The sequence below is a fragment of the Gallinula chloropus genome (genome assembly GCF_964237585.1).
Source record: "Gallinula chloropus genome assembly, chromosome: 1".
In the NCBI taxonomy this organism is placed as follows: domain Eukaryota; kingdom Metazoa; phylum Chordata; class Aves; order Gruiformes; family Rallidae; genus Gallinula; species Gallinula chloropus.
The window spans coordinates 113012359-113034837 of NC_140085.1; the positions used below are offsets into that span (position 1 = coordinate 113012359).

A 22479-nucleotide genomic window follows, 5' to 3' on the forward strand; every position below is an offset into this window, starting at 1 on the left:
ATGGTATTAGATCAGTACCAGTGGTCTGAATGGCCTGTTTGGAATCTGACAGTGGCCTTAATAAATGAAACTACCTTGGGAAGTACGAAAGCACCTTTTTATAAGTTCCTCTATGAGCTCTCATGGCCAGGGGCTGGTTTTCTTAATTCCTGCTCATCAGCTCAGTGTGTCACTGCTGTATGTAGCAGACAAAACTTCCCAAAAGGAAGCACTGATTTCAGAGCTTCCTACTGCAGACACTTTTAGAGACCCTTTTTCTTCCTTTCCAGAGGCTAACTGCTCCAAACCTCCTGAGAGAAACTCCTGGAGGATAGACACACTCCAGAAGAAATGCTGGAAAACAGCAATAATAACTCCTGCCTTCAAAGGAAGGAAAAGAAGAATCCAAGGAGTTTTGGGCTGGCCAGCTTAACTCCAGGTGCCTGACCAACACTTGCATGAAGTAACTATTTTGTAAGTAGTTGGTAGGAAATGAGCAAGAGTTAATATGGTTCTGTCAAAACCATATCTTGTTAATCTGATTAATTCCCTTCTTTAACAGCTTAATGGGCCTTATGGGTGAGGGAAGGGGTCCTTAATAAGCTTTTGGTCCTGTTCTGCATGACATTTTATGAACAAGTGGGGCAATTGGCCAGGTGACATGTACTGTAAGGTAACCAAACGTGCTATTAACTGTCCTATTAACTCTCAGATCTTCACTGTCAAAACTGGGGGCATCTACAGGGGTCTTTCCATCACCTGGTCCCTTCATGGGTGATTTTAATCAGTGCAGTTGCTAAATTTGCAGGTATCACCAAGCTGTTTCAGGCAACCGGCATGGCCGGGGATAAACTGAGCTTGTAACACTGTGGAAACAGTTCAATAAAATACCCCAACAAACCACCTGCAATTCCATACAACCACAGCCTTATATTCAAGCTGAAATTACCATTCCTCTTGTCACGGAGGGGTCACCCATCTGATTCAGGCAAGGGGATCTCCTCACAAGATTTGTGAGCATCAGTTCAGCCTTCAAGACACAAGATGACTTTTTTCTGCCCAGCACAATGTGGGTGGAAAAGTAAATCTAATTTTGGGCATCATGTTTTGAGTAGGATATGGATTGAATACAGAGAGCCTTGGGGAAAGTGGTAGTGATGGCAATTTGGTGTCTTCTAGTCTAGAACAATATTGAAATGCATGGAGCAGGACTTTTGTAAGCAGTACTGCTCATTGCAAATTGACCTCACTGTGCAGCGCAGCATAAAAGCTCAAAGCAGGGAAGCTGCAAGGAGGGGTGGTATGGGGTGAAGGTGGAGGAGAGACTTCTCCACTCAGAGGCCTTCACATTCACTTTCTCCTTTTGCAGAGGAAATGGCCATGGATACAAGGCAAAGCTAATCAATGGCAAGCACTAATTTCTGTGGGGGGAATATAAGAAGGACAATAAAATGCAACACTTCACTGAAGCACCCAGGTAATGAACATCCCAACAAGCTGAAGCATATGCTATTGATACAACTTGCGCTTGCCTGGCCCCATCCCCTGCACAGAAAAGCAGTCAGAGGCTCCAGCCATCTGGTTCCCTTTTCCCAGCTTTGCTTTAGGATTAGAGGTGGTCACAGTGGTTGGATTGCCCTGGATAGACCAGGTCTGTAGGCGTGTAGAAAGGCAGGGGTACAACTCCCAGCTGCTGGGTGCAAGGGACACTCATCTCCCACACCCACCCTCATACCTTGGAGTGTGGATGTGCCTGCATTTCACCCGTTTCCTTTTGTTGGCACCCTCGGAGCTAACCAGCTGGTGCCAATAAAAGCTCCAGGAACAACAGAATTAATCACAGAGACAATGCAGCAATAAATAAAAACGTGCTTCACCTCACTGCAATATAAAGGAACCTTTTTTTGGGTGGAGGGATGAGGGGATCTGTGCTGTAATGCATCACTTCTCTTCAGGCAGAGTTTTCTTCACAAAAAGAGACTTAATTCCTCTTTCACTATTTAAACACTTTGCTGGTGCCCCCAGCAGTTTCAAGAAGGGGTTTCAGTTCCAGAGCATTGGCTGTATTCCTGTCAGGTGTTGTTATCTCTGTGGTCAAGATTTGTTATAAATTGAATATTCTTGGCTCCAATTTCTAAGGGATTTCCATTTTGAAGTCAAGAATTGTTTTATTGGTATGAGGAGCTGGAGGATATGGCAGTGTGACGATGTCACTGTTGCCTTCCCCTCTTCACTCATCATTAATTCTGTGATTTTGCTTTTTCTTTTGGAACATCTAGCTCCCAGAGCCATGGCCCGACCTAATAATTGTATTTTAAAAGAAATTTAAAAGATAAGATAAGGATAAACAAGTTTTCAACAGAAAAGAAGCCGAAGAGTGTTCTGTACAGTATCAGAGAAAATAAAATTAACTTGTTGGATACCTTTGTATTGAACACATTTCTGTAGTCATTGTTTGTGAGTTAATTGTATGAATTTTTACTTTGGTTGTTTGGGTCCTGGCTTCTAAACAACTGTGCTCAGTAGAACTGCAAACATTTATTCAGAAGGAAAAAACCAATTCCACTCCCAGATTATTGGAAAAAAGAACCCTGTCTCTTGTTTATTTATTTATTTAGAAAGCACATACAGCGATGCATGGGGAGGGGAAGAGAGATGCAAAACAGGTGAGCATACAAATCCATCTCAAAAGAAAGAGTGAGACACTTCCCAGGTGATTAGTAGTACATCAGTCTATGTGAGCATTTAAACTGCTGTACCTCTAGATTAAAAAGAGAAACCACAGAGAATTTCTGAAGAACAAGGTAAATGTCTATCTTTCAGAAATCCCACCACAATCAACTTGTAGGCAGCAACGTTTTTGTTCTCTCTTCTTCTTTGTTCCTGACTTTTCCTCAAAGGGGGTCTCCCCAGCTCACGCTATGGTTTCTTTCCGCAGCGTCCTCCTCTGGTGACAAGTAAGGATACTTGTGAATGAAGATTTCCCCTTCGTCCTCGACCTTTTCTTTAACTTCTTCTGGTGCTTGAGCGAAATTCCAAGCTCCTCCATTATCGCGTTGAAAGAAAGACACTGGTGGAAGACAGAAACGGCGTTAAGCCCTCCCCGCCGGGGGCAGCAGCGCTCCGCAAAACCCTTTGCACAAGCGGTGGCTGTTAGGAGCGAGGACCTGGGCTCCTACTCACCGGCTTGGAAAGCTGCTCTGCTGAGGTCTGCCAGCTTCCAGTAAGCCCCCAGGGTACAACAGGTGAGTGGGCATAAGCCACGCTTTTTGCCTAACTTGGCTTCCACTGAATTTAATTTAACTTTGGCTTAGCTAAAGCTGATTAGTAATGTTTCTGAAAGTCTACACAGGCACATTTGTGATGTTTTGGTGGCTTCGTATCATAAAACTTACCCTTTTTATGTAGGTAAATTTCCTCCTGACCTTAAAAGAAAAAAAGATCTTCTTTGTAAATTCACATTTATCTCAGCCACACACACAAAAAATGGGTATACTAGGAAAAACAAAGAATACTGGTTTTTAAGTTTTCTTTGCAGTTTAGTTATTTTTCCCTCAAGAAATTAACAGACATTTCAAAAATATAGCACCATCCTCAGTCCTCTTCTTTCTTTGGAAAGAATCTTTTTCAAATACTGTGTGTTGAAGAAAGGAGAAAATTACTGCAAGAATAAGGTAGCTGAATAGTTGAGAAAGAAAGCAGAAATCTTTTTTTCTTCCCACTACCACAACATTAGCACAGACACTTCGGGTAATGGAAACATCCTTTAAAATCTGCAGCTGGAATAAGCACATGTAACACCACAAAACCCACAAAAGGGCTTGAAGTGGACGTATCTAGCAATGCAAAAAAAAAAAAAATAAAGTTCCATGCAAATATATATAAATATGTCATTTATATATAAAATGAGGTGATGGCAGCAGTGTGAAACGAAGCGTCAACCACCTTACCTTCAGCAGGTTGAATACATCCTTCCTACTAAACCCTTTCTAGAGCTGCGGAACCGACCAGCTTTAAAGCCGCAGGTTAAAGGGGCAGCCACAGCACGCAGGCAGGGCTCCCTCTGTCAAACACAAATCCTTTTCTAGACTGCTACCAGTGCAGTGTAAGCAGTGCTCAGTTCTTAACCAGTAACAACCCAACAGTGGCCTCAGTTATACAGAGATAAAAAAGGTAAGAACAGGTATGTTGTGGAAGAGGAGAAAAGCTAAGCTCTCCTAGTAGCCAGTTATTCCAGAGGAATGTAAAAGAAAGTATGAGGGTAACCTGGATCAAGGTTAAATCTTTTGTTTAAGGTGGTAAAGAAATCCCCAGGAAGGGAATCCCAGGGGCTGTGCTTCTTCCTCTCCAGTAAAATCCCACTGTGTAACGTGGACAACGCTGGTCCTGCAAATAAGCTCCAGACATCAGTGCATCAGCATATGTGTGTGTGTCTCTTAAATGTGTGTCACCATGGGTACGCCATCATGTCCTTGTGGGGACGGGCTGCATGCCCACTGAGATCCCATAGTTACATCCAGCATTGTGGATCCAGAGTTATGCTCTTTCTTTCAGCTGCTTAATTTTTCTCATCTGAAATTCTTAAGTATGTATAAATTAAACTACTATTAGTTCATTCCAGACCCAAAATGTAATAGACATATGCCAGGGCAGTGCACTGCTTTGCTTTTTTTTTTTTTTCCTTCAAATTACTGCCTGGTAATAGCCAGGAATTTGCTGGTGCAATTATAATTTTAATATCACCTTTGACACTGTAATACTGGAATTCCAGCGTTGGCCAGAGTTAAGAGTCAAAGGTGCCTGCTGCACCCCTCTGCCCTCTGGAAGCAGCAGGTGAAGCAGGTATCATCCTAACACAGACACTATTTTTATATTGCTTCAGGCTTTTTTTAGAGGGTAGCACCTATTATTTCCAAACTAATAAAAAACTGTGCTCAAATTAGCCATGACTTAGCATGGATAATTTCTCTTCTATCTTATTTTTAATTGAGCTTTCAAAATCTAGATTACGGAGCGATTCCAGAACTCCACGGCAAAGAAGGAAAAGATCATATTAACCATTTGTACAACCAATCAGGTTTCTTTTTATTTTCTAACCTGTGTTGTGTGTGTATTTAATAATAGCCATTAGGCTCTGCAATGTGCTTGCAGGGATGATTTCTGCAGATGAAATAGTGCACTTTACTGCCTTGTTAATAGGCTTGTATTTTAATTTCCCAAACTGATTCATATTCGGCCCGTGCAATTAACATAATGTCCTTCAATTCTGTATCAACAAAATAGTCCCGTGAAGATCATCTTACATCTGCAGATAGATATTTAAAACATATTGCTGACATTAAGTATGTGAGGTTTGTTTATACTCAACTACACGACTTGTGAAGCACCCAACTGCCTCCACTTCCAGTTCTTTTTTGAACATTAAAATAAATATTTTCAGAAGGACTTCAAGATATTCCTGGGAATGGCTTTGATATTTTGGTCTTGCCTCTCAGAATTAAACTTTTGCCTAGTTGCTTATCGATAGCAAGTGCATCTAAAACTGGACAGAAAAACAGTACTGTTTTTGATGACCTTTTCTGTAAAATGATGGTGTTTACCCACTCAACAAAAAATGGAAGTAGGCCATTGGAAATCTGAAAGGGCTCTTGAGCCTCATTGAGATTTTAGCCTGTCCTGTCCTATCCTAACGTCCTATCCTATCCTAATATCTTATCCTATACTGGCAGTGCAAGGGCCCAATGGGTTGATTACCCAAGAGAGAGGTGGAAACACACGGCCTACAGACAGAGGTTTGGGATAGGGACAGGAGGAGGGTTCACAGTGATTGTTTTCCAGGTCTTACACATTGCAGCTCCTGCTCCTGGCTTTGTAAAAACATAAAAGCAGTTTTACAGTTATGTTATGCCTAGTTTTGAGGGACTTTAAACATTTTATCATTGGCAGGGGTTTTGTCAACCAGAAGCAATGAATTAAATGTAGATTTGAGCCCCTGGATTTATCCTACAACTCTTACAAGATCAATTTTTTTGTGGTGAGATCCTGAACTTCACCTTGGAGAAAGCCAGTTGGAGGAGACAAAGAGCATTACAAAGGTGGGAGACACAGGGTTTTCTCTGCCCCTCTGCCTTCACACAGAGCTTCAGATGGTCTGAAAAGAGAAATCTGAGATGATGCTTTAAACTTTCAGCAGTTTAGGTACTGGTTCAGAAGGACAGTTGCACATGAATGTTCTTTTGAGCCCCAGGAAGTATAGCTCAAAATCCTACTTATCTCCAAGTTTGTGCATGCAATTGGGAAACTGAACAGATGTCTGAAAACTGGAATTGCCCTGAACTTCTCAACACCCCTCTGAAAACTGTGGTGCAGAGCAAGTAAAAACTCAGCCAGACTGCTGTAGATTTACAGGAAAATCACCAGCAAGAAACAATTTTAGTGGGGACTCCCAAGATGGCTTTCTGAAAAGCACCTTCTGCAGCATAATTACAGTAGCTTTTAAATAGAGGATGGTGACACCAAAATTCCACTTAGAGGGGTAACGTAATGTTCTTTTAGTCCCATATTCAGATAGCCAGACTGAAAGGGCTGCTTTAAAAAGCTATTTTTTTCACATGCTGTTAAGTCCACTTTTGAGGTCTTGCTGAGAACGAGAGCAGAGTAGGCACAAAGCAATACATTTAACAACAGAGTAATAAGTTTAACATTTTGCTTTTAGTCAGCTTGACTTTCTCATTCTAGCAGTGTCAAAATGCTGCGGGACATGGCATGTGAGGCTAAAAGGAAATGTCATCCTTTAAAAAAAGAATAGATTTTGCTCTCCTTGTGATGTGAGACTCTTTTCTCTTTGCCCTTTAGTCATTTCAGCAGGCTATAAAAGCTTGGTCATGAAGGTCCCAAAACCTTCCTCACACTCCCATACAGAAGAGTGGGTTAAGCTTTAGGATAATTATAGGTTCAGAATTTTAAAAATAAGATAAAGTAGAAACAAAACAAAACCAAAAAAAAAGAAGAATCTGTAGTCAGGCTTTATCCATCTGCTGCTTATGCTGCTGGGCTACCACTGGGGATAAGACTTTTCAATTGCATTTTAATAACACTTTGCAAAAGCAAACAAATAACAGCAAAAAATAAAACCCCACAAACCCACAAAAAACCCAGTGAGCTGTATTGAGAACTGACACCTATGAAAATCAAAGGATGTGGCACAGATTTTCTTCTGGAAGAACACCTGACAAGCTCAGGCACAGAGGTGGAAGTGCAGGAGTCAGGATTCTTCTTTTACAGTACCCTCATCACTGTGAAGGACCCCTCTCTGGGACAAGGACATATTATTTCTGATGAAAGAAAAGCGATTTGTTGGTGCCTAGTTGTCCTGGTTTCTGCTGAGATAAAGCTCATTTTCTTTCTAGTAGTGGTGTGTCTTTGATTTAGATTGAGAATAACATTGATAACACACCGATGTTTTTAGCTGCTGTGAGGTGGCTGTAGTACCTACATCAAGCCAAGGATTTTCAGCTCCTCACGCCCTGCCAGGTGCACCAGAAGCTGGGAGAGCACAGCCAGGACAGCTGGCCCAGCCTGGCCAGAGGGATGTTCCCTGACATCGAGTGTCATCCTCTGGATAGAACTGGGGAAATGAGCCGGGAAGTGGGATCACTGCTCAGAAACAGACTGGATGTTGGGATTTGGGTTTTTTTTTTCTCTGCATGTGGTGAGAAATTGCATTTGTGCATCACTTGTATTGGTATTATCATTATTACTATTGTTATTATTATCTTCCTTTGTTAGCCTATTAAACTGTCTTCATCTCAACCCATGATTTATCTTTTTTCCTATTCCCCTCCCCATCCCCTTGAGGTGGATGGGAGGTGAGCAAGTGGCTGCCTGGTGCCTACTTACTGGCTCAGGTTAAACTATGACACTAGTGCACCAAAGGAATCACTGAATTTGGGAAAAACATCCCAAATAGTTTCTCCTAGTTACCAAACTGCTGTTGTGGTACATTAAGAATCTGAGTATTTTGTCACTGATGGCTAATTGCACATGGAGATCACAAATTAAGTCTTTTAAACTGTCAGAGCCTGTTGAACAGTGACTGTCAAAACAATATGACAATAATGCATGGATTACTTCAACTATTCTTCAGTTACATAAACTGTTCCTGAGAAAAAATATCAGTAAAGCCTTCTGGTCTCCTAAACCATCTAAACACAAATGGGACTGCTCAGTGAAGGCATAGATGGCCACAGCTGTGTTCGGAGGTGGGGTTATGGCCTGAAAATGGAGGGAGTCAAGCTGATATTTATTGAAGGGGGAGAATTTGCAGACCTGGCGACTTAACAGAAAATTCTGTTTTGCAAGAACCTCACTGAGACGAGGGATTTCTTCCTTCTCCCCCTTCTCTGTTTCCAAAGAGCTAAAGATGTGAAGCATCAAGGCTGTGATCTGAGAGAGATGGCACAAACGCATGATGCGATGGCAGAACTTCAAGAGTGTAATTGATTAAGTTTGGTGAAGAATTATTGCTGTGCTGGCTGCAGTTCTATGGTGCAGCCCCATATTGTTAATCCACCCTCACCCTGGCTCTCTGGTGCTCATGTTGGCTTTGTCCTCCTCGTTCTTCTCGTTTCATCTTTTTTCCCTCCTTCCCCCTGCACCTTCGCCTAATTGAGCTGCAGACTGTTTGCTGAGGGCAGGACCTTGCACTGAATAAGGGTAAGCACACTCACCCCAGCCAAATCAACCTGTCAGTGTGTTGGGACTCACTCATTCATGGACCTTTTGCTTTCAGCCATAGGTAGCTTCTGCATGTCAAAGCACACGACACATTTTTTTGCAAACTCACTAATTTGAATAATACGCAGCAGCACAACAAGAAATCATATAAAATGACATAGGGGAATGCTTACTGCCATTTTCCTCCCAGAACAGCTCTGGCTATGCCTCAGTAGTACCACAGTGCCAGAGCTGGTGGTGTGTGTTGTGGGTCCTCCATCACAGGCTGAGTTTCTGTCTCTGCTGACAGCACAGCTCTGGCACACACCTGAGAAAAAGGCCAGCTTGATTGCTGGGCCCTGGGCACAGTTACAAAGCTGCAAGTTAGGAAGATGCAATGGTGACCTTCTGTATTTCTGAGCAGAGTACTGTCTTTGTGTCCAGATTTCAAAGTATAGTGGTCACAGAAGCTTAGGACGCTGATAAGCAGAAAATCTTTGAATGCTTTTAACCCTTTTTGAAAGCTTTCAAGCATCCTCCCAGGTGCCATGCACTTCATGGCAGATGCTATGGGCTGTGCCTTCCACAAGCCTTGCTGTTAACCTGGAGGCATCTGCGTTTTCCTGGAGCAACAGCAAACCTTGCAAGAGTTGGGGTTTGTTAGCACTCGGGAGGCACCACAGCTCATCGCTGCCTCAGCTGCTGGCACGGCTGCTAAGGAGCAAGGAAGGCTTTTTAATAACTCCTCGTGTGGCTAGCCATGAAGCTCTGCCAGGGAAAGGAGGAGCTGCTGTGTCATTCCCAGAGGCAAGCGAAGTCTGTGAGGCTGGCCATGGGGACAGCCAGGCACAGGGTAATGATCACTGTTACTAACTACAAGACTGTTTCCTTGACAGATATGAACACTTCTCCTTAAAAAGTGGCAGAGACTTTCTGGATTCTGCATTCACCTAAAAAGCCATTAGAAAACTGGTCGAAGCTGAAACACAGAGAATTTTTTGCTTAAAACAGTGATGGAGATAAGCACATTAGGAATTTTCCTTCTCCTCTGAGACTCGAGAGAAGTCGAATTTAGTTAGTTTAAAGTCTCTTCTATTGACAAACCACAACCAAAACAAGCGCTTTCTTAAATTAGGGATGCAGAAGGTCTCATTCAGGTCTTTTTTGGTAAGAAGCCTTATTTTATGAAGAACCAAAGCTTTCAAGGCCCTTTTCAAATAAGTTAAAATGCCATTTTGAGCAAGAGAATTTCTTGCAGCGTCTGAGGCAGACCGTAAGCGCTCGCATACAGGCATGAGCACTGGCAGACACGAACTGGAATAGCCTGGCTATGAGCAGTACATCTTCGTCACAAAAAGTACTTCAACCTTCTGCATTATAACTAACACTGACCAAAAATTGTAACATGACTAGAAGGAAAACACAGGTGACTGTGCTCTGGCTTTTCTCAGGAGTGAGGAACAAGAGAAACAATTAAAGAGAGAGCAGAGCTTCGCTGCAGCACTTGGGTGATTGAGTGTGAAGGCATCCACTCGAATAAGTTTTCTAATTGCAGTAGAGTCCAAAAATGGCCCCTCAATAAAACAGATCATTAACTTGTTTGATGAGGAGGAACTGCAGTGGGCAAGGAAACATAAAGTAGGTGTGAGGGGTTGGCAAATGAATTGGAGAAGCTGGTGGTAAGCTGGGATATAATGAAATATGGATAAAAGGTAATCAGGTTTTGAAAACATGGTGGTTTACCATGGATCGTGATGTCCTACGGGCTGGCATTTCTATGCATTTTGAATATCTCAAATTGTTGTAGCATGTTTTTTGGTGGTAGGAACAGATCCAGACTGGTTGCCTCCTGCCCTGTCAGTCCCCAGACTAGCTGAGGACTAGATGAAATGAAACTGTTACCCTTCCAGGGTATAAAAAGCATCCAGTACACAACCTCCTATGCAAAGGCTTCCTTGTGCGTTTCAATGTGTAAAGAAATGCCCAGGCTTTACTGTTAGATATTAACTGATGTCAGGATTTTGCTGTAGAGGAGTTTTCTATGTTACAAAGCCTTGCAAGAGCGAACACCATGAATTGCTCGAGCCAAGTCACCGGCTCCTGTGAAAGGTACATAGCAGGGGTGCCTGAGGGTGCTTTTGCTGAATATGTTCTTAAATGTTAATGGTTACATGGCATAAAATTTAGCTGATAGATATGATTTTGTGCTATGATAGTTACTTGGAGGCTTTGGCTAATGAATTTTAAATGGATGAATTAAAATGCATTAAATATTGACACTGGGAATAAGATATGCCAGCTAAAAATCTCTGGCTGCTTATAACAGGGGTTCAGAAAGTTAATAGAGCCCTGCAGGTTGTTTTCTGAGGTTTATAAAGAGCTGCCTGGCCCACTTGCTCACTGCTTCGGCAAAGACCAAGCAATATATGTCTCCACGCTTTTAGTAATGAGACTGCCATAGGTTTACTCAGGTTTGGTAGGAGATGAAAAGGAGGTAAATAATTTTTCTTACCTGAAAAAGCTGAATTACCCCATGAAATAACAAGATGACAACTGTACATAGAGACTGTGATAATTCTTAGCATCTACTACAGTCTATTGCACTCACTCTTCTCTGTGGGTGTAATTATTTTCTGGGATATGCATTTAAACTGCCGGAATTTCCAGGACAATTTGCGTTAGATAAGCTTATCTCCTGCTGAAGCAAGAGGCACTTTGAAGTCATTACCTAAGTGTCGGAGAGTGCAACCTTTGCAATTACGTGCACTGTTCAAGTTTAATCCTTCCCATCAGACACACCTTTTTTTTCTTTCCTGACTACACAGTGTGAATCGAGGGCTGTGCTCGAATCCCTCGCTCCTCTCGGATTAACTTGCCACAGTCTAACTCCGTAGATAAGGTGGTGCCAGAGGTGGAGTTGGACGGATGGGTTTGCTTACACTGTAGTCCGTAAAAGAAACAAAAGGCCTTGCATGCAAGAAAAGAAAAATGGAGAAAATAAATAAATGAAAGAAGTAAAATTAAAAACAAACATGAGAATGAAATTCAAAAGGTATTTAAATCAAAAGAGATTCTATTTACGGAAACAAAGAAGTCATAGTATTCCACTCATGTTTTGGATTAGCTTAGTGATAATATACACTGTATGGCATTTTCCAGCTAAGCTTCTTATTTTGACAGAATAAAAATAAAGCAAACAGAGAAATCAGAAAGTAACACTGGAATCGCTGGCATTCTGCTTTCTGTAAAATCACTTCTAGAAAAGAAGTATGATGTTGCCACATTAACTTATTTAAATATTTGAATTATTAAGAGACTGCCTATAATAAGCAACACACTGCTGTGATCAGTAGCAGAGTTTCATAAATGGTGTGTGTGTGTGTATATATATGTATCCCTGAATGCTTTGTTATCCACCCAACATGCATCTAAGTAAATTAACACTCCCTCGTGTTGTCTACTTTAATTATGACTTCAGGAACGCATTGCCTTTCCCAGGCTCCTAAAGAGTTTCCGTAATTTTCTTCACCATATTAGCATTTACACTAAACATTCTGACTGGCTGCAACAAATTTGAATGAAAGATCTCCTGAAGCGTGAACGAAACAAAGGTATTGATGCATTCTTTATACATTATGTGTTAAAACTGTTCTACAGGGTTAAAGTACTGATCAGATAGCTACAATGTGTGCAAAATACATTCATCATTTATCTCCAACTTATTCCAAGCCAGGGACAAGACCTGCAAAATTTCTCCTCGTGAGCTGCATCTGTTGTTCATAGACAGTGACGCTGCCTTTAATGAGGACTAGCTCAGGCACAGGTGGAGAGGTCTGCACAGTCAGGAGCTGCAGGACACGGTGAGGGCCACCAAGTCCACTGATGTTGCCATTAAGTGTCACAGACCCAAAATAACACCAAGTGCTGTCCGGGAAATGAAGATGCATGGTAGGATTCAGCTCACTTCCTTCCAGCTGTCTGAACAGCAGGTCGGTAGCCTCAGTTTACAGTGAATTGTCCTGTCCAAAATCACATGTTGTCTTCTCCAGGCCCTCAGCCCTGACTGCTTTTTTTTTACTTTGCTGTTGTTCCCTCTCATGTTCCAGCACCCCTGGTGTAGGCACTGTAAACTGCACCTCTGGTACCAGTTTCAAAATGTTCTCCTTCTCCTCCTACTGGTCCTTGATATATAAATAACCATTAAGGTTATTTTTCTTGACAGTCACTTCTTGACAGTCTGGCTTTGCCTGACTAAACCTGGGATGAACAGGATCTATCTCCCACGGAAAAGCTTGTGCCTTTCCCACCTGAAAGTGCAAAGCAAGCTAAAACAACTGTATCTGAAGTAGATGCCTCATGACTAGAAGGCTGAAGGTAGGTGATATGAACCCATCTCTTGGTGATTGTGTCAGGGGCAACTGATCCTGCAGTGCAGTGTGACCCTTTTCCCTCCAATGAGTCCAGATGAAGACCAGGACAGCTATAGCATTTGAGTCCAATAGGGTCACATCAGGCTCTAGGAGGGCAGAACCAAACCATCACCAGGCAAGCCAGCCAGAGTGAGAAAGCTGTGAAACAGCTGCAAGAGCAGACTCCAAGTCACTGCTCCTGCCTTGTTTCTTCTGCAGCGACTGGTGGTTTGGTAAACGGGTGTTTATGGTCTATTTTAATGATTGATTTTATCTCACAAACTGTTGTAAAACCCAAGGCGTGATTTATACACAGCATTTTCTTTGTTTTCCCTCTGCCCTTTTAAATTGCTCATTACGCTTCACTGGAGCCATAACCAGAATTTCTTTGGCTCCATAATCTTACTTTACTGTGGCATCCATCACCTTTCAGTAGGTCTCTCTGCTTTGAAGTACATGCTTCAGCAGCATGCAAACCCTTAGCTGTGAACAAAATGCTTCCTAGAGCAAGAGAAAAATTACACTTGGGGATTTGGAAGTACGTTCGTGTTGTTACTCAAAGGGCTGATGCTAATGCCATTAAAAAAAAAAATATTTAAAAATCCAGTTGTGTTTTATCCCTTTCCAAAGTAATTTATACTTGAAGTCTTAAAGATCAAGCAGAAGCTGTTTGAGAAATTAATTGCTCTTGTTCTGCACTGCCATACTAAACAGCACTAATTGGACTGTGGGTGAGGTACTTCCCTGTTCTTATTAATAAATTATTTGTCCTTAGCGCCAGAAACACACGGTGAGAGTTCAGCAATACAAAATCTGCGCTCCAGCATAGAGACTTATAATGCAGTCACCTCCACGTCCACAAACCTCAGCCTTCCAGAAACACAAGCAAGCTGGAAATAGATGACTCACCTGCTCAATATCACTGTTTTTCCTTGATTTATATATAAATTCACCAATGGCTACAAACACTGAAAGTACAAGCCCTGCAGCGAGCACTATGAAGATGCCCCCAATGTTCTCCACCCCGAGAGCGCTGGCTTCCTTGCTGTCTTCCTCGGGGCAGCCGTTGCCTCGCCACCACTTTTCCTTCATCATGTGCAGCTTCCCCTCCTCCTGGAGCTGGAGGATGGCGATGGTGATCTTGTCTCTGTAAGGAGACCCTGCAAGGTGAGAGCAAGACCCGTCAGTGCTGGCTGCAGCAAAATGAAGGCAGAGAGGGAGCCAGCTGCCGCCCTCTGAAGCAAGAGTGCTCCTCACTCACAAGACCGATGATTCTGTCTGGAAAGTCTTGGTTTCTCCTCGGCTGGAAGAGGGAAGGGGACTATCCATTGGTGTCTGCCCTGGGGACTGGAAAGCAGAAGGCTCCTTTGGTGCAGTTATTTGTTTGAGAATTCATTACAATTTCTAGGGTCTCCTACTGAGGTTTATTTAAGTCTTGGCAGTGGGTTTTCTTGCTAAGTAATTCCTCCATATCATGTTTGAATATTGCTTTGAGCGTCCTTTGAGACTTTCCACTTTGCATCTCCTCTATTTACTTCAACATCTGCTTATTTTTCCTACTGCATGTAAAATGAGGAGCTGACTAAGCCCACAGTCCGTCAAATGCTTTTTCTTCTCATTTATACCTGCAGAAGCCCACAACTCTGCCTCAGCTGCCTTAGAGCTTATAAGAACACAAGATGGCCCAGACACCTTTTCCGTGACTTGCAACAGTATTGGCACTGCAAGCTGAAAATAGCAACTATTTCCATGCTTTTTATTTTCAGGCCACCAGCTTGCTAAATGATGTGTCTTCAGGCTCAGCGGCATTAATGGGCCCATACACTATCTGGCAAATAGCAGGGTCACGTTGGGTTGGTTCAATCTATTAGGGTTTGCCTCTCATGGACTCAGCTCTGACTTTCCACCTTCCAAAATCTCTGCTGCCCATAAGTCCCTTCAGCCAACTTGTGCTGCTGTCAAAGCACAAGTCGGTAGCCCTAAAGGGGGACAAGGGAGAGACTTACCCCTCAGCCCACTTCTGGAGCTGTGCCTAGGTAAAGGAAAATGCTACCAATTAATTTTTCCCATGCTGCCAGAAACTGAAGTTATCAACAGTAATAGCAGCGACTCTGTTGTTAATTATAATAGACAAGCAGAAGTTGGTTTTGGCACTGTGAGAGAGACTTGTCTTTATGGGGTGAGGATTTTGTGATGGCAAGCAGGAGAGGAATACAAGAAAGGCTGTTTGGCTCTGAAGGCATATAGATGCCCCCAAATCTGGCTGTGTTGGGCTTCAGATGGCTGGAAGCGTTCAGACTGGGCTGTGATGCAGTCAATGTTGCTAGTTCTTTGTCCATGTAGCTAACTACCATCCATTCTTTCCTATCCTTTAGCACATTGAGACTATTTTCTTAAGCTGCAATTTCACCAAAAGTCATGTTTTGCTGCAAATTAAGGCAGTTATATTTCCCAAGCTGATGAAGGCAAATAAACTTGAAGGCAGAAGGTGAGCCAGAACTTAGAGATGCTTAAGGAAACCTCACCAGGTACAACTTCTGTGTCTTTATGCATCTGAACAGCCTTGGAAATTTGGCCTCACAGTTTTCTTTCTTGTAGTGCTGTGCAGGACATTATTAAAAATAATCATACCATGAATACACGTCCCCTGCTCTGCTTTCTATTGCCTTTAGCCCGCAGCATTGTCTGTGGAAAACCAGCATGAAAAACATTGCAGTTCTTCATTTGTTGCGCCAACACTCAGCTATTTCTCAGCGTATCTTACTGCCAGCGCTAGGACATGCTGTGACCACAGATGCCAAGAGACATGTGTCAGATTATACAAAGTCCATCTGGGAAGCCAGCAATCGGCAGCCACTGCTTGAGGTAGCCAGCTTTGAAAGCAAAATACATCTGCTGTAAGAATAGTTGATTTCTACGCACGCTATTAAAGATCCCAAAATAAGCACGACAGAAGAAAACCAGAAACACCTTCCGAACTGACTTTACACAGAGAAGTGAATTATTACCACTGAAAACAGCAATGCCTCTTGGAAGAAAGAGCAGAAGTGCTTCTACCTCAGGAGAGGTTCATCGCCCTGATAGCTGGAGTCTGTTAGATTGTAGGACTCATCTATTTTCCCTTGTCTGAAAGGACGTAGCTGTTAGGTAAAGTGAAGCAGCCTGAGTCACGGCGCAGGATTTGTGGGGACGTTCACTCTTTCTTGCGATGTTTGTGTTGCCAGTGGGATTATCGCAATTCATCTTGAGGGTAACAGGTAGATTTATATCTCTATGTGTGCTTTTAAAGCTTGTCAAGTGTGCCTGGAGTGTTAGATTGGTGACGTTTTACTGGTGAGCACTAAAGCTGCACACAAATCCATCTCAATGCCTCTTTGAATATTCAGTGTGCCATTTATGGCCTCTGAGCTATTAACAACCTACCTCTCAGGCCAAGAAATGCATCTATCTACTTTCTTAGCAGCCTCCTAAGTAACTGGTAATAGCTTCAGCATTAGAATTACTAGCATCAGCACTGGCAGTGATACTGGAATTAATACCTGTCTTGACACCTATAATAATGTTGCTTTCTTCAACTGGATTCCTCCCAGGGTGACACTTTGCACAGGTTTTGCTTAGAGATGCTTTTGCTATAGCAGTACCAGTGTGCATTAATTTCACCACCAACCATTGCTGCAGATTTTTCTTGAGTAATCCTCTTCATGACCTATCCACTCCGTAATAAACATAGACGGAGTTGTTTGCCGATATGCCGAAATCAGCACAAAGGATGAGGAAGAGACCCTGTATCTGCAGGGTTTTTTACTTGCAAAAGTTCCTTTGATAAATAAAATAGTACATTTCTTGGGTTTATAGAACTTTCAAAACTCTCCTCCCTGTTTCTTTGGGAGCCAAATGGTGATGGTATTCAGCTCATTCACTGGAAATTTTGGAGTGTAAGCCATACTTTTGCTGCTGCAAGCCCCAGACGTGTGGCTGTGCATTCCCCTGAAGGAACAAATGCAGACCAGTTAAAACTTGCTGAAACTTTGATGTTAAGGGTCACAGGCAAGTCTTTTTCCTTTTTTTTTTTAACACCATACAGCTTCTACAATCAATAGTCTTGAATGGTATGAGAAAAATAACAGAGCTTTTGGAGTCCACTGGAATAATGGAAGAATCTCCATGGCTTAACTCGTTTATGAACTCAATCTCTTAAAAATTTAAGATGATGATGGAACTGAATTATTCCACAATGTGTGGAGATATCTCTTCCCCTAAATTTTGCTGGTTTGCCTTAAGAAAAAAATAAAAGCATATTTATCATACAAGAAACATCTTATAAATATATTGCACAGCTGTATTTCCAATGGATGCACTCACTCTGAGGATTACCATCTGTTCCAATTATTCCTTCATTGTTCTTGGTTTAAAGTGTGTCAGCTTTATAACTGCAATGCCATACATTGGTCTTTATTTAGGATTTTAGCCTTTGTGTCATTTTCCTCAGGGTGAGAAAGCTGTTTTCACATAGCCAGTGGAAAAATATACTTAAAAGGTTATCTATATGACGCTGTGTCTGAGGAACTCAGTAGAAGAGAGAATCACAGTTCAAAGTGGTATTTCTCTCTTATTTATATCTAGTCTACCAGGAAACCGATGGGCCAAATACTTCACCTGTTATATCTGTGCAATCTGATACTGCCCTGAATAATTTCCCTGAAGACAATAAAATTGCACAGCTATTAACTCAGCATGGCATGATAAATGCATATGTGAGCAGTATGGAGAAGTAGAAAAAAGCTCTGGCTGCATAGTGCCAATGATTCAAAAGAACCTGACACACACAAAAAAAACCCCCAAAACCCAAAGAACAAAACTACCTGATAATCTGTCTAATTGCTATAACTAGAAAATCTTGAAAAAGATGCTGGATGTACTCAAAAATGTCTACTGGAAAGAGTTCACAGAGATTGTCTTAAGACTCTGCCTAGCTAAAACACTGAAACTCCTGATACAGATGCAGAGCCTTGCAATTGCTTCTCACTGTTCTTATGCCTTGCTCTAAGGTCATGAAACAGATCAGAAATTCATCCCCTTTCCTTCAGCTTTCTTTAGGAAGCATGCTTTGGACATAGCATTTACCTTGCCCACTTCCATTTTCCCAGATGCTACCTGATTTCTCAAACTAAGTTGAACTTCAGTAGGGTGACTTGCACCGCTCACAGCACAGAGGATACCCAGTTTGGTACGAATGAAACTGTCCAGGAGACAGGCATATCACATGACCTGGTTCTGCTGATGTAGCCTGTACTGCTATCTTCCCTCTTGCTTGCAGAGCTTGCTTGCAGATAAGCAGGGCAAAGGTAAGTGTTTTGCCTAAAAGAAGTCTCCCAAGGTCTGTTTTGATGAGAAAGGTTTTTGGAAGGTTAGGGCATCATGATTCAAATGGCCATCTGAACTTCTAAAGGGGACCTTGACGGGTGTGCTCCACACCACCTGTGCTGAAAAGCATCTTACCAATAGGGGTTCCCACGCCGTAGCCTTTCGAGTCGATGAGCCCCCCAATCTGTGTGAGGTTGCAGTTTCTCTGAGTCACATACTCTATGCTGGTCGACTCCATGAGCAGTGCGTAGTCCGTTGTGAGCACGCGCTGGATTCCCTCATCGTTGTTCTTCACCAGCGCTGTCTGCTGCCTGCTGCTCATGAACGCCCACATCTTCTCATATGTTGATATTTTGGATTTCTAAGGAGGGAAAGTGAGGGCACAGAATCACACCAGCACCTAGATTACACTTGCAAAACATCCCTCAACCTTTTGTTGTGACCGATGCCAATAGGACATCTCGAATGAAAGGGGTTTTCCTTTCTGCAGCCTTTCTCTCCTACTGTGCTTTATGCAGAGGAATCTCTTTTCTCGCTTTCTTCGCAGTGCCAGGAACTTCATTACTGGCACAACTGGGAAGTGCTTTGAAGTTTTTTTTAGGCTAATGCCGTTACACGGATTAGCACACACAACCCGGCTAAGTGAGCGCAGCTGGATGCAGTTGCAGTCAGAAGCAGCGCTTCTGCCTCTCGGGGCAAGCGCGCTCCTCCGAAAGCCTGATGACAGGCAATGTACCATCTCCTTTGTGCTGGCATCCCTTGCCCAGAAGTTGTGTATGGCAAGGATAAAGCTTGAGAAACAAACCCAAAGTGGCTTCTAAGCAGACTTCTGCTTTCCACTGCAATCACACTTAAGGTCTTCAGCCTTCTCCCACTGAAGTTAAAGGGGATTTCACCACTGACCTCAGTACAAACATGTATGTGACCTGCATCAATGCCCAGTGCACCAGGAAGAGGGATGCCAGAAGCCGCAGCCACCTCTGTACAATTTTAAGCATTCTGGCCTCCCTGCTCCTTTCACGGTACTGTGGGAGCTCCAAGGGACCCAGGCATCCTTCAGGAAAAGGCATTCCTGGTTCCCCCTTGTTCACACTTCTCCCTCTGCTGGAGGATATGGAAAGAAAAAAAAAGTGAAGCTGCTCAGGGATGTGCAGCAGGCCCCGAGTTGTGCTACCAACAAGTAAAAATCCTTCAAGCACTCACACAGCACTGACATAGTTAAAACCTCTCTCTTCCAAATTGAACACACAGCATGGCTTTTGGATTAAATACTGAGGTAGACCTTCAAACAGCTGGACTGCTAGAAAATTGCCAATAGAAAGAATTTTGTCTCAAGATGGCAAAGCCAAGCATTGCTGTTGCTGCAGCCTAGCACGAGCCAGACACACACAAATACACTTTTTAATATAAATATGAGCCTAAGGTCCTCCACACACATTTCTCCCATTCTGGGGCAGTGTATCCTTACTTCCTTCATGGGCCCTTAGCTGGTTTATAGCCATTACAGCTGATTTTAGGCTCACTGAGTGGAGACCATACGTGCTTCTCAAGCAGCAGTGTCTGTAAGAAGGTGATTTTCTGGTTCTCTGAGCTTTAACTGTTAATGTGCTTTACTTGTGAATTCAATACCTGTGAATGTCACCTGAATTTCACCGAAATTTGGTAAGCTGCCAGATACCACTAAATTTTGAAGATGGTTAAGTGGCTCTTTACTAGTAGAAGCTACCTCTACTTCATTTGGGAATGTTTTTTTTCATTGATGAAGTTTATGCAGAGATCGAGTCTGACATTGAATTTACTGGAAGGATGTGTTCTTTACACAGATGCGTTTGAAAGGAAGATCTCAGTTTCTCAACTTGCCACCTCCCTTTTCAATGCCAAATCCTCCCCTTTGAATTTCCAGTGACTTCCGTAGAAGCATGTCTGCACATCAGAAAGTAGGAGCTGGCAAGAGTTGCAATGTGCGATTAAGATCTACTGTCATAGAGGGGAGGGAAAGTAATGGAAGATTTCTAGATGTGGAAACAGAGCAGGTCTGGAGAAATATGTGTATGTCACAATTAGAGGATGTGAAACATCTTTCCTTCAGTTATATTTTTCCCAAACTTGGACATGCACAGAGATGGTGAGTGCTGCCTGAGCCCCTGTTCTGTCACCTGCCTAGAGCCCCACCCCCTTGCTGGAGTGTTCCTTAGCCCCATCTTCCAGGTATTTTCACCTGGTATGGCCAGATCAGGGAGGAGGCTGACTCTCAGGTTCCTTCAAATTCAGGACTCCATTTTACCCCCTCTAAGTAATTTAAATTGTTTTTTCTTTCATTCCCACCACTATTTGGTTAGAAGGCATAATCACCGCAGAAACCTTTTTTGAAAGTATTGCCTCTTGAGCAATAGTTTTTCCAGAGACACTATTACAACAGGGTTACTAGTGTAAGACGTTCAAAACAGTGGCAGTACCTTCCTTCTATCATATGGTTCACAACGTGCATCCCACTGAGTATAGGTGCATTGTGTAACATCATCTTTCAGGGACTTCCTGCTGCTACTTTCAGCACATCCTAAAACAAGGCTCTCGAGCGTTTGTGCCAGGATCTTCTGCACTCAATGTCTTCAGAAACCCTTTTGCCAATTGTGTCTGGAAAATCAAACATCTGGTCTTTGCAACTTGTGTCCTACATGACTCTCGTTTCTCTCTTCTCCATAGTCCCTGTCCCCATCACATTGGCGTTCCCAGGTGGCAAGACTGTCCCTGAAGTACAGGCTGCCCATCATGAAAAGCACCTTTCACCACAACTAAACTTGCCCAGCCCTCAAACCGCAGGGGCATGGCTGTCGAGGGGTACGCCTGGGTGTTGGGGTGCTCCCAGAGTCTGCCACAGCCAGGGTAAACCATCCAGGCCAGGTCAGGACTTCACAGGTCCCCAAACACGGGCAGAGATATTTAGATGTCTTCTCCAGAACTGCTGTGGAGAAAATGCTTTTTCACAGAGTACGCCACAATGTCTGTGGAGTGCAGGCATGGGGGTACCTGCTGCCCTCAAGCTCCTACGCCGGCCTTGTAATTCCCACATCTCTCACCAGGGGCGCGTGTGTGAGCACGTATTGATTTAGCTCAAAAAGTACATGCAGCATTTTACACTCCAAGGGAAGCAAAGTCGTGCCCTCACAGAGAAGCCAGTCTTCCTTTTGCACGCAAATGTACCTATCATATTTATTCTACAAGCACCTACTCTGAGGTTTTTTTTTTTTTCTTAAAGTTTTGGACAGTATAAAGAAATCCTGTGAGTATCTTGTGAGGATCTTGAAGGGCTTCTGTAATAAAAATAATAACACCTTTTATATAACACCGTGTGTGCCTCATTGGTTTACAAGGGTGATAAATTGTATTTTCCATGCATCTTTCACTATGTCACCTTCATTCTGCCAGAGAATCCATCTCCATTCTGTAAAAAAAAGCTAGCATACTTTCACTTGTGTTTGTGTACACTTGTATTTCAGGCACAAGTAATCTAGCATGCATAGCATATAAACATTTAATCACCTTGTCTGCAACTTTTTTTTAAAGGATTGCGTTTCCTTAAGCCTACAAATTTTATCTTTGGGAGGTGTAATGGTGTAAAAAAAGAAAAATCTGTAAAGATGGAAACATCTCTAGAAATTTTTTCTGAGCTTCTCATGGAGCTATCAAAGAATTAATTAATTAATGCATCAGATAAATAAATAAATAAATAGGCTATTTCCTCTGGAAAGCTGTGGAAGCAACAGGCTTTGAGGGATTTCCCTCTGACACTGAATATGGCTTCAGAATAGCAGTGACAGTGACTGGGCAGTGAAGAGCTCTTAGGCTGAGGGAGTTTCCCAGAGTCCTTCAGAAGGTGGAATGGGCCTCCTATTGCCTTATATTCCTAATGAGAGGCCGGTACTTGCCTTGTGCAGTTTCCAGGAATACCTCCAGATGGGTTTCCCAGCATATCTCTAATGGAAATGTCAGCTCATCATTTCAGGAATTGACT

General features: G+C 42.7%; 1 protein-coding gene across 2 annotated transcripts in view; it reads right to left on the bottom strand.

The window, feature by feature from the left end:
• Nucleotides 1-2648: 2648 nt before the first annotated feature.
• Nucleotides 2649-22479, bottom strand: part of GRIK1 (glutamate ionotropic receptor kainate type subunit 1) — a gene marked incomplete at its 5' end in the record, with an annotated part of 174974 nt that continues 155143 nt past the window's right edge. For both annotated transcript variants that reach the window (XM_084261976.1, XM_084261975.1), the window contains 3 exons: nucleotides 2649-3049; nucleotides 14013-14263; nucleotides 18603-18828. In XM_084261976.1, coding sequence (XP_084118102.1) covers nucleotides 2894-3049; nucleotides 14013-14263; nucleotides 18603-18828 — 633 coding nt within the window. In that variant the 3' untranslated portion in view covers nucleotides 2649-2893. The remainder of the gene's footprint in view (nucleotides 3050-14012; nucleotides 14264-18602; nucleotides 18829-22479) is intronic.